General features: G+C 34.8%; 1 protein-coding gene across 1 annotated transcript in view; it reads right to left on the bottom strand.

Moving 5' to 3' along the window:
• Nucleotides 1-4,593: 4,593 nt before the first annotated feature.
• Nucleotides 4,594-13,409, bottom strand: part of LOC138695103 (27 kDa hemolymph protein-like) — a 38,200-nt gene continuing 29,384 nt past the window's right edge. Inside the window, exons 4-6 of the mRNA XM_069819496.1 lie at nt 13,188-13,342; nt 12,956-13,106; nt 4,594-5,925 (exon numbers count right to left, since the gene is read on the bottom strand). Coding sequence (XP_069675597.1) covers nt 5,691-5,925; nt 12,956-13,106; nt 13,188-13,342 — 541 coding nt within the window. The 3' untranslated portion in view covers nt 4,594-5,690. The remainder of the gene's footprint in view (nt 5,926-12,955; nt 13,107-13,187; nt 13,343-13,409) is intronic.

Below are 13,409 nucleotides of genomic sequence, written 5' to 3'. Positions count from 1 at the left end.
CCAACATGTACCATCAAATTTTTAACTGACCCTCCTATGAAAGGGAACACTAGTACTGGTATGTTGCCGAATTATATAAGTAAACATGTGTATTTTGCAAGTAGTGTGGAGTGTAGGTGTTACAGCAACAACGAAATACAAAAAACATACAGAAATATTTCAATATGTGACAGTTCAAAAGCTGTACAGAAAAATATACCTCTTTATCCAAGACATTACTGCGACAAGTCTATATACACTTTAAAATTTCAGAACTGTATTGTTACTCAATGTATTTACACCAGAAATAACGTTGTACATGTAATTTATAATTCCAGTATTTTATTACGTTGATTATGGAGGCATTATGGTTCACAAAAAATATATCTTATACAGAAAAAAGACCTAAAATATTACCCATGTTCACACTGAAACAAAAGCAATAATTTCTATAAGCCCATGTTCATGAAAACTATTGGTGTTCAAGAGAACATGGAAATTAAATATCATTTTGACAAGAGTTTTGTTTAAATGTTTCTTTTACCTTCCATAATGAATCACACTAATTTCTCTACACGAATTGAGATTTGTGACATAAAATTAAAAAAGTCTGTTACTCGTAGCATTTGCTATCTACAATCCATAATCAAACAGTGATATAAAAGAGTAGTAAATGCGCAATTGAAGAGGTGGATTTCTAAGTGTTCAAAGTCTTTTTTAACTGCTGAAAATATGTAATGAGTAGAACACATTTATGGACCTGAATTATGCAAAATATTTTTGGGAGTCCGCCAACATCAAGTAGGAACCTTAAGGGATCCGTGACTCTCAAAAGGTTGGGAACTACTGTATTCAGTGAATGGTGAACTGACAGAAATGTTGAAAGTAATCTGGTTTTTTTAACATGTTCCCGGAAATGGTGGAAAAAAAGTCTGATAACCTAGTTTAAAATCTTGTAGATGAAATAATAGTGTCTAAATGAAGTTTTGAATAATTATTATAGAAAAATGTACCTTGTAGTTTATAAATCGTACTCAGGGTCATCCTCCTGGTGTTTAATCAAATGTTCTTCCGCAATGTTTTGAAATCTTCACTTTGTAATGCCAATTAAATTTTCTTCTACTACTTGTTAGGCTCATTTGTGTTTTGTGAATATGAAACATTCATTAAAACATGCATTTTTTGTTCCTGTGACACATACATAAAGAAGTAAAGGTGCTTGTAGAAAATTTCCAAATTTTACTGTTCTATAACATTGCACTCAATAGGTTCATTACTAGACATTATGTACAGTAAGAAAAAATGTTATCTAGGATCAAAATTAAGACTGATTGGAATCAATTGCCAATCACATCTTGATAAAAAGTAGTGCTACTGCCAGCAGCTTGTGAGGCTACTGCATAAACAGCAACTGAAGTTTGAATAATTTCAAGTAAAAATTGTTCCGGGGCCGGGTATCGGTCCTGGGACCCTTCGCTTAGCACGCGAACACTCTTCCAACTGAGCTACCCCAGGAACTATACACGACACAGTCACAATTTTTCCTTTGTATCTACACGACTAAATGAGCTGACCAGACGCCAGAACTCAACTATGAGTGCACACAATACTGTGTGACTTAAATTGTGGCTTTCTGTTAATGTACCTCCAGTAACGAACTCATAGTTGAGTTCTGGCATCTGGTCAGCTCATTTGAGTTGTGTGGATACAAAGGAAAAATTGTGACGGTGTCGTGTATAGTTCCTGGGGTAGCTCAGTCGAAAGAGTGTTCGCACGCTAAGCAAAGGGTCCCGGGATCGATACCCGGCCCCGGAACAATTTTTCCTTGAAATTATTCAAACCTGCTTTACAGGGAGCTACTACCTGAAAGCCAGATTTGTATAGCAACTGAAGTATTAGAATGTTAGGCCTGTCTTAAAAAATAAAAATTTACAAGAACTCTATAATAAAATAAAAATAAACTCCTGTAACGTGTATTTACAGTATGTACATGACTGTACTCAGACTACACTTAGGTGTTTTTTTCCTAGCTTTTTATTTTTGATATTAAATTACAGAATACTTCTCAAAATGTCTTCAAGTGCCTAAATGTTTGCCTGAAAGCTGAAAGGCATTCTGAATATAAGTTGCAATATTGAGTTATGTACTGGTATCATTATTTACTTTTGAAAAGTTGGCAACATTTGTAGATATAGATTTGTCCATGTGGTCAAAGTCAAAGTATTATTTCCTGCACAAATTGCTCAACTTCCCACTTTTTTTTTTTCTTTTAAAGAATCCATAACAGAAAATAACTGTGAAATATCTTAACTACAATCAAGTAATAAATATGTATTTAATTAATTATACAAGTAACACCCCCGATCACATATATATCAGATTGGCCATTCCCATGTTATAAAATGGTAACAGAATTCTCCAGTGGGCGGACAAAAGAGCTAAGTCATTACTTTTTGTGATATAAGATATAATTTTATATTCCTTCATTAAACCAGTTTCTTAAAAAAGTCCTAAAACCAGTGACGTAAAGAATAAAGAAAATCACGAAGTAGCCGAAACATGTCACTTTTTCGGATTTACAGCAGTTGTTTAAATCTGTGAAAGTTCCTCCTGTAAATTTTGCATAGTGACTTAAGTCTTTTTGCCTGCCCACCAGAGAAGAACGGTCGCTAGGCATCTCCACTGTCGAAAATGATCTTTTGGTAATGACCGCTAGATGGAAGAATAGTTGCAAGCTCTATAGTGTGTAATACTTATTACTTCATGTCAGCTCTATGAATTCCTTTCTTACTTTATTGTATGGAAAAAATGATATACTCTGAGTATGCCAGTATTAAATTTTCTTACCCAAATTACATAAAAAAATTATTATATTATCCTACAAGTGTTACCACATATTGCATGGTTGGCAACGCTGCTGTAGTGTCCAGAGCTAGGCTATTCTAGGGCTATTTAGCCATATCACATCATCTGTTGTCGGTCTGTGGAAGTACTCATATTATTGCCAAAAAAAAATCCTATATTGCTGCCAATCTGTTATATGTGGTCAGAGGTAACATGATAGTGTATAAAATTATCTGTAATTTCTATTTTGACAAACAGAATTTTTTGATACATATAATATAACCGGTCAAAATGTTTGCATCTAATTTGTATGTGAATTCTTTCTTTCCTTAAACAAGTCTTAAAATTGACATTTACAATTCAGTTTATAGGAAAAAAAAAGTTATTTCTAAGAGTCCATGCTATAAACAGTAAGATAATTTAACATTTTAATATCTCTCAGTACTTAGCATGTAAAATCAACATTAGAAGTACATTTCAAAACCACGGTCATTTTGTAAGCCGCACACCTGCAGATTATGTTATACAAATTATATCGATTTACAATAGGGCCAGCTAGAGCTAGAACTTTTTGCTGATCATACGGTTGTACAACAACTGCAAGTGATATAGAACCAACCTCAGTTACTAATACTTTCCTCCCGCCACCTCAGTCAACCCTATTTACTCTTGGTTTTTCTAATTTCAAATTTTTTTTTTATTTTCTTCCTTGCAAAGCTTGTTTGCTCGAGAAGGTGGTACTGCAAGAGAATATGTAATAAAATTAACAGTATTTTGACAGTATTTTGCGTCACCCTTAGAAGTACTGGTACAGTGAAACTTCCCAATAGCGGACCCTACCGGGGAAAAATTAAATGTCCGTTATTGAGAAGTGTCCGCTATTTAGAAAATCGTTAGTATGTATACAGTACATTAAAATTTCTCATACATATTCAACACTATATTTTACAGTACAATACAGTAGACAGCGAGGTTGTTTACAGTATTCATCCAGAGAGAAATCGTACCAGTAAATGCTTTGTAAATGAAATAAACATCAGTCACTGTACCACTTCACCTTACACAAAGAAATCTAGAACTGTTGATTTTAAAATAAAACCTTGTTTTTCAAAATTTCACTAACCTGAGTTTTTTCCATATTAAACTTTGTGGCCAGCTCACGAACACTTAATTTCTCCTTCTCACTATGCTCTACAACATCCACTTTCTCTTTTAGTGACAAACGTTTATGTCTTTGTGACATTTTTAAAGTGACTGTACTTCCGAACACTCAACTTGACAAACTAAGAAAGTACGGACTGCTCACGTACAGTATCACAACTAACAACTGTGCTGCTTACCTTCAATAAAGTACAAGAACGTTCAAATGCACGATAATGATTGTTGCAAAGAATTCCGTTTAATTTACAACCGTCTTTTTCTTTTTTTCTTTCACACTGTCCGTTATTTGGAAGTTTTAATTGCTGTTGGGAGATACATTTCAGTGTCCGCGTCCGTTATTGAGAATGTCCGCTATTTGGAAGAATTTTATCATAAGGGCCAATGTTATTTTGCAGGGGAATTTTAAAATGTCCGCTATTGAGAGGAGTCCGCTATTGGGAAGTGTCCGTTAAGGGAAGTTTCACTGTACTGTAAATTAATTGTACATTTTTCATTTATAATCTCTTATTTAATGCTCAGAACATGAACCAACCAAAAATTGTAGTGAACCTATATTACTTTTTTAAATATCATAATTTAACGATATTTTTGTATTATATTTATTTTATAATCATCAATATTATCTGCAAGCGAATGTTTGTATGTTTCTATATTGTAAGTTCATTTTCTCAGTAAAGCTGTTTAAATTTACAACAAAATTTTTACACTGTTGTTGAGGTAGTATCAGCCAAAAACTTACAGAATAAAAATCACAATGTGGTTTACCTGCAAGATGTTGCAACATTGATTTCTTTCCCAAGGAATAGACTCTGGCTGGTCCCATGCTTAACCATTAAGAAATGGTCATTAAAAGTATCGGCCATTTATACCATGTCATACCTCAATTTTGAAATAAGTACAATTAACACAAAAATGATAGTAAGGAAACTCTTATACACCGACAACCAACAGTTTCAGTTTAAAGTTTCTAGTAGTGAAATCATGAAGATAGTGGAGAAAGGTGGAACTAATATTGATGTATTTGCTTTTATCGAATTAAAGACAAGACATTAAATTGTGTAAATAAATATTAGATATTCCAGTAATAAGCTACAAATCTATGGTGAAGAAAAGAAATCGGAAAAAAAAAAGTAACTTAACATTTGTAATGTATAAATAGACTCCAAAAATTACAACGAAATAAAAATGAAACATTTTTTTTTTAATCCTGGAGAATGGCAGGATGATTTTATATACAACAATTGAAATTAAATGTAAACATATGACTGTAATAACAAAAACATAACTATGCATTAAGAGCTTTCATTCGTACTGACAAAGAAGAAACTTTTTACAAATTATTACTGCAATCTTCTTAAAAAGTTACATGTTTTAATGATTACAGAGTAAACAATAAAGGTATCTTCTTTCGAGGAATTTCATTTTCAATATCCGAAATACATCTATACGTAGAACAACATTAAAAAAAAATAGTGACAAAATAAATTCAGTTTTGTATCCATATATGCCTCCTAATCACAAATTGCGTTATGCATATGTCACATAAAAATAAATATTTAGAACTGGAGACATAGTAAAATAGAGCTCAGATTTTCAATTTACACTTTATAAATTTTAACCAATGTAAAAAAAAAAAAAAGAATAATTAGCGACTTTTTCTAGTAATAACTTCATAAAATGTTCTTTTTAAGGTGGTACTGCTACACTTATCTTGCAAATACTGTCATAAACAGTAATGCTATCACCGTTACTATTGCAGCTGTGTTACTCGCACTTCCACTTCCATCGTCACTTACTACACCAGCAGCTTTCGAAGAAATCTTGGCACATGGCGTCATTTTTCGAACAAAGTTGAACATACTGTCAACTATATTTGCAGGCGTGGGTTCAGAACATCCTTCCAAGGATTTCACAACACATTTCTGTAGAACATCGATGTCTCTGCAAAAGATTACATTAAGTTAGAGAAGCATTGGAACACATTACGTTAAATTACATAACTCTTACTACCATATAAAAAAGTAACAAAGACGACATTTTCTTATTACGTTTTGCACCAGGGATGCCAACATGCGCTCCGTAAAGTGCAAACATTACCACCCCTACTTCCTCCACTTCCTGTCCGCAACGGTTTTCATTCTGTTTAGTCAGTTGTTACCTGCAGAATGTAAATATTCAGTGGCGAGTAGTTTACAGAATATTTGAAAATGGCACTGTCTACAGTAACAAGATACAGCTTCAGTGAGGAATGGGAATATGGTTATTTTATTGTTGAAGGAAATAATAAAGATAATGGTCTATTATATTATGATTATGTCTTATGACGAGAATATTGTACGAAATGGAAATATAAAAATTGGAAATTTATCTTTTAAAGAGGTGGAGAAGTTCAAATATCTGGGAGCAACAGTAACAAATATAAATGACACTCGGGAGGAAATTAAACACAGAATAAATATGGGAAATGCCTGTTATTATTCGGTTGAGAAGCTTTTATCATCCAGTCTGCTGTCAAAAAATCTGAAAGTTAGAATTTATAAAACAGTTATATTACCAGTTGTTCTTTATGGTTGTGAAACTTGGACTCTCACTTTCAGAGAGGAACATAGATTAAGGGTGTTTGAGAATAAGGGCTTAGGAAAATATTTGGGGCTAGGAGGGATGAAGTTACAGGAGAATGGAGAAAGTTACACAACACAGAACTGCACGCATTGTATTCTTCACCTGACATAATTAGGAACATTAAATCCAGACGTTTGAGATGGGCAGGGCATGTAGCACGTATGGGTGAATCTAGAAATGCATATAGAGTGTTAGTTGGGAGGCCAGAGGGAAAAAGATCTTTGGGGAGGCCAAGATGTAGATGGGAAGATAATATTAAAATTGATTTGAGGAAGGTGGGATATGATAGAGAATGGATTAATCTTGCTCAGGATAGGGACTAATGGCGGGCTTATGTGAGGGCGGCAATGAACCTCCGGGTTCCTTAAAAGCCAGTAAGTAAGTGATCTATTATGTTCCGTTCAATATATAATAGAAGACGTTATTTCAAAGCTACCCATGGTAAAGATTAGGGGGAAAAACGAACTTAGAAGTACGTAATTATGTAAAATTGTTGTCGTGTTGCGTATTTTATTAAATTTTGTTTTCATTTGGGAATTTTTAATTTAATAAGTGACAAAATTGTTAAACGATTTGCTGTCAGTAGTTTCATAACAACATTAGAGAAAAGTGGTCGAGATTTATATACTAGTTATTGGCAATAGAAATGTATCTTAACATGAAAAATGTTGCAGTTCGTATAATTGCAATGTCTGTGTCGATATATTGTTTTTTTGTCGTGAACAATATTTTCTTTAAATTAATCAGTGTAGCCTAAATCAGCTGCGTTTTCGAGGTTAAATGACTGTCATCTTGTCTTTGCTCTGCATCTACGTATTAACATATTCCAGCCAAATACTGATATATTAGTGGAAAACAAGAGGTGTCTGTGATCAGTTAATCACTAAATAGAGAAACGTTCAGTAGTTTGTGGACATCAATCTTATCCTAGCTTATGTTTAGAGAGGTGATTCTTTTTACAACATGAGTTTATGTACTATCCGTCACTGAAGCAAGTTTTTGATCGAGAGTGATGCATGGATGTTAATCATGTCTGAAAAGTTTTGGAGTGAGATTGACGTCATACTTTCCCCTTCAACTGAGTTTGGCATGCTGAAATTTAATTTTATACTTGCAAAAATAACAATAAAGTAACCTGAAGTACCAATTTGTCTGATGCTGTGATGTAGAATTGAATGCATTAATTTATTTCTCTAACTGAAGTGATGTATGAAATTTTAATTTATATTCAATTTTTAACAATGACCAATACTTTACCAGTGTGAAAAATAAAATAAGTATAAACATAAAAAATTTAACATTCAGACACATTTTTTCAATTTACCGAAAACCACACAAAGTGTACTTAGTTTCTTTCAAGACTCCCCAATTCACTTGTATGTCACTCCTCACATTTTGTATTCATAAAACGCTCAGATGGTGCCACAATGTATTGCGTAATCTAAAGCAAAACTTGTTTCTGCATTCAACTATTTTTCATCTACACGATTTACTTGTTCCGCTGTCTTCTCATTTTGTAAGATTATATAGCTCTTTTGAGAGTTCTTTTGATATAGACTACACTTCATATTATTATTCAATTATTGTCTTTAGAGACAATTAATATTAGGTACCCTTGACAAAAGTGGCTTCATTTATACACCGACGGATCCTTGATCTCCAGAGAACAAGGTGCCGGTGCAGGTGTTACGTGCTGTCTCTTCTCACTTTATAGATCTCTTGGATATGGAACAACAAGTTTTGATGGAGAAATCGTTGCAATAAGTGAAAGTCTCAGGAATCTTCTAAGCCACATCAATAAATTTAAGAATGCAGTTATATTGTCAGACTCCAAAGCAGATATTCTATCAACAGTCTCTAAACACACACCTTCATCTCAAACAGCAGAAATAACTAAAATGCTCTCTCAATTAATATCACTCAATAAAAGAATTCTATTCCAATGGATACCATCCCATTGTGGAATCCTGGGAAACGAGAATGCGGATGCTTTAGCAAAGAAGGGCAGCACTGCTACTTACAGACCTGTTACTAAATCTACATATTATTCTGTGAAAAGACTTATTAAATGTACATACTTAGACTTCAACAAACAAAATTTGGTAACACAATCTCAAGGGAAAAAAATGGAACTCTCTGCATCATAATCCACAGTTAATTCCCGATTTACCACGAAAATCGTCTGTAGCTGCATTTAGATTGGCAACAGGCCATGATTGTTTGGCCAAACACCTGCATAAAATTGGAATATATCAGTCCCCTAACTGCCCATTGTGCAACTCAAACCAAGAAATGGATTCGGAACACCTCAAAATCTGTGCTTCAGTGGCTGGTCATGATAATATCTTTGAAAAATATTGGAGTGCAAGAGGTCAAATGACTTTATTGTCAAACGCCTGGCATTAGAAAACAACAACATTATTCTATGAACAGAAACCCATTTTGTAGTGGTAACCTATTTTTTGTTTTTGTTCTTTCTCTGAACAAGATAAAGCTAGTGATAATGTCAAGTACTGTACTTTGAGTGCCGTCACCTTCAAGCAGGAAAGATAAGCGTGATGCATGTAACTCACTGCTGTACATGTGATATGCAAGCACACACTGATTGTAGAAAATCAACATTAATGACATTGTGTGTTCCAGAAGATAAAATGTAGGAAATGTCCAGGTGCTACCATTCACAATGAAAATTAAACATAACCATAACATAAACACAGAAAAATTCGTACCAGCACCGGGAATCGAACCCAGGACCTCTCAGCTCTGCACGCTGAGAGCTCTTTCCAACCGAGCCATGCCTGGACATGATCCACGGCACCGGCCGAACCCCAAATATGTGATGTATTAACTGTTAGCAGTTGTCACAAACTAATGTTGAATATGGCCACAAAGTCATTTAAATATGCGCTCCTGCATATATGACTTGTATCGTCTCAAATGCAGGTAGTAAGGCCGTAAAAGCATTACGAGAGGGGTTCGGCCGGCGTCGTGGATCGTGTCCCTGCATAGCTCAGTTGGAAAGAGCGCTCAGCGCGCAGAGTTGAGAGGTCCTGGGTTCGATTCCCGGTGCCAGTACGAATTTTTCTCGTATTAAATAGTAATAATACATATTGGCTACTTCATAGTAGCCGTGTAGTGTTCAATGAGGTGGGCGAGACCTCATACAAAATGAATATGTGATGTATAAACACAGAAGTTTGCGCCCAGGCTACCAAATGGGATCATTCACAATGATTCACATAAGTATTGACATAAACATTACTGTAAGACGTTAACATGTAAGTTTGCAAACTCCAAACTTTCATGCTTATGCTTACGTGATTTGCAAACAGAACACAATCATGGAGCGCTGAAGTATATGACATAATATGAGGAAATGGCGTCGTTGTTAAGTTTCCATGGTTACCGAGTATGTTTGCTGTTTATATTCCCATCGTGAATGATGGTATGACTTCTTGATTTTACCGTAATGTTTACATCCTTAAGTTAACGCTTACGTTATGTTTAATTTTCATTGTCAATGAGCCTTTAAACTTACTGCTGAATTCACTAAGACATAAGTTTTACAAATTTCTTTACACAATCATCAAAATGTTATTTTAGAAGTTATTATTATTATTTTTTTTTTTTACTAATGGCAGGTGCTTGACTGTTCGTCATTCACCCATAAGAAGCTAGATATGTTGGTCTACACTACACCCACGATGAGATAAGCTTGCCCAACACAAATTGTAAATCGGGATATGCTGGGGATCGAACTCAGGCTCACAGTATTGTTAAGTTCAGCGTTCTAGGCACTGGACTACTTTACATACTTTCAAATGACTTTTAGAGAACCCAGAGGTTCATTGCCGCCCTCAGATAAGCCCACCATTAGTCCCTATCCTGAGCAAGATTAATCCAGTCCCTACCATCATATCCCACTTCCCTCAAATCCATTTTAATATTATCCTCCCATCTACGTCTCGGCCTCCCGAAAGTTCTTTTTCTCTATGGCCTCCCAACTAACACATTATATGCATTCCTGGATTCGCCCATACATGCTACATGCCCTGCTCATCTCAAACGTCTGGATTTAATGTTACTAATTATGTCAGGTGAAGAATACAATGCTTGCAGTTCTGCGTTGTGTAACTTTCTCTATTCTCCTGTAACTTCATCCCTCTTAGCCCCAAATATTTTCCTAAGCACCTTATTTTTGAACACTCTTAATCTCTGTTCCTCTCTCAAAGCGAGAGTCCAAGTTTCACAACCATACAGAACAACCTGTAATATAACTCTTTTATAAATTCTAATTGGACCACCACGATGGCTAAAAATAAGCTCGTATACAAACTCGATTTCGCGAGAATATGTTATCACTCATTCGTCTAAGCCCATCAATTGAAATAATTCTTATTTTATACTCAGTATTAGCCTGGAGTTCCTGCAATGTGTGCATATTCGTGCGAAACACTTCGTCTTTCAAACTACCTCATAAATGGAGAAAATTAAGAAATAGGAAAGAAAGGATAATTGAAAAAAAAAAACAGAAGAAAAAAAGGACATCAAGAAATGAAGGAAGAAAGGAAAAATGAAAGAATACAGAAATCAGGAAATGGAAAAAGAAAGGAGAAATGGAAAAGAAAAGAAGAACATAGAAAAATCAAGAAATGGAGCAAGAAAGGAGAAATGAAAAAATACAGAAATGAAGATGTGAAAAAGAAAAGAGGAAAGAGAAATGAAGAAAGGAGTAATGAAAAGAGAAAATAACAAATAGCAATAAAGAAATGGAGAAAGAAAGAAACACCAAAAAAGGTAAGGAGATACAGAGAAATGAACAAATGCAGAAAGAAAAAAAAATGAAGCAAAGAAAAGAGGAAATAGTGAAATAAAGAAATGGAAAAAGAACTTATGGGGAGTAGAGTAGGGAAGAATGCGTAACAAGACTACAGGCCAGAGCAGTGGCATTTCTCCTGGACGTATAATGTCATATATGCAGTAGATATACAGGGTGTCTCCAATCTTTAGGGTCAAAATTATACAGATAATAGAGGACTCTAAAACTGAGCATTTGACATAAGGAACCAGTGGTCGGAAATGGATATTTTGGACGCCACGAGATCTTTAAAGTGTATGTGAAGAACGTTTCTGTAAGCTGCTTTATTTTTTATAACAAACAACTGTCTGGTGCTTCCATGGTGATATTTGTTATTGCTTACAAAATTTCATACATCGTTGTAATGCATGTACTGAGACAGGTGGTAGTCACTTTCACAATTAATGTTCTGAGCTCTAAGTTGTTGCTATGAGATGTATGTTGATTTGAAATAAAACATTAAATATCTTCTTGTTTGCAAGAGAATGTGATTGTAACAGATTCTTACCTGCGTATCTCATTGTACAACAGACATCAGGGATATTTATGAGAGTGGAACAAAATGTCATGCATTGTTCTGGATGTATCAAGGCTGGTCATCACCACTTTGAACAGTTGCTATGAGATGTAAGTTGTTTGTGGGGTTTAAAAAGGGCGCGTCAGCTACTATGGCTATTTGCGCCCTTATCTAAAATATTTCACTAAACACAAACACAGCACAATAACCAGAATACTTAAAAGAACTAAAAAACGTTGTCACAGTTAAAACAAGGCAAACAAATGCATTTTCAACAAGGTGACGCATAAAAACCATAAAAGTGAAAAGTTCTCAGACCCCAAGTAGTATTTAAAAAGAAACAACAAAACAATAAAACAAATGCCACCGGAAATAAATTGTCTGGCACATTTATAAAATGCACGGATGTAAAAGGTCCGAATGTCAAGTTTGTTAAAATCATATACTAAAAAATGCAACCTGCAGATATAGAGAGTCCGGAGGACAAGTAAAATGGGTCAATAAAAAACTAAATCACCTTATCGAGTCCTATATTCGATAAAAATCTGAGAACTGCATTTGTACAATTAAAATCATTTCCAAGAGCGTCACGTAGTGTCAGCAGAATTCCATATTGCCGGCAGACACGGTCATATTTTCTGCAATGCAATAAAAAATGTTCCTCCACCGTAAGAGGAACACGGCACATATCACACTCCGGCTGAGGCTCGCCACGTAGGAGAAGTTGTTTGTGTGTGTGTAAAAAATTAAAGCAGCTTGCAAAAATGTTCTTCAAACTTATCACTTGTTCAAGACCTTATAGCTCCTGAAATATGCATTTCCGACCACTGGTTCCTTACGTCAAAATGCTCAGATTAGAGTCATTTACCATCTGTATAATGTTGACCCTAAAGATTGGAGACACCCTGCGTATTTTAATGACCGTGTAGTAGTAAGAACAACAGTGTTAGAGAAGTTGCACATGTATTCTTTACCTGCACTGTTCCTCACCGAGTACCAAAGATGGCATGTTATCAATAGACAGAGTATCCTTAGGCAGGTTCTTCATTATTGTTCTGTTGACACAGGACTGTATCGCTTCTTGATTTGCAGTAAGACACTCTGGGCCTCCTTCAGCAATGAACACTAGAATAGATAAAAATTATCAATCAGATATAACTAAATCACATAACAGATCCGGCACTAATTGTGTGGGCATGTACTCACAGGCAATACGGTCTCCTTCCTTGTAGCATATGAACTTCACTATTGAGTCTGTTATATTTTGTATCAAGTTCTTATTCTCCTTTTCTTTCTCGTCTAGACATGGCTCAATACTCGCTGTGAAGTTGGTGATGCAGTACTGCAACTGTGGAGACTGTCTGCAATCAGATTACAGTGAATATTTAGCTATCAAGTAATGTTTACTTATCAGAGGAGGTTTAATTT

The sequence above is a fragment of the Periplaneta americana genome, chromosome 2 (assembly GCF_040183065.1).
Source record: "Periplaneta americana isolate PAMFEO1 chromosome 2, P.americana_PAMFEO1_priV1, whole genome shotgun sequence".
Taxonomy (NCBI): domain Eukaryota; kingdom Metazoa; phylum Arthropoda; class Insecta; order Blattodea; family Blattidae; genus Periplaneta; species Periplaneta americana.
The sequence above is the reverse complement of the archived record's forward strand: the minus strand, read 5'-3'. Positions and strand labels throughout refer to the sequence as shown.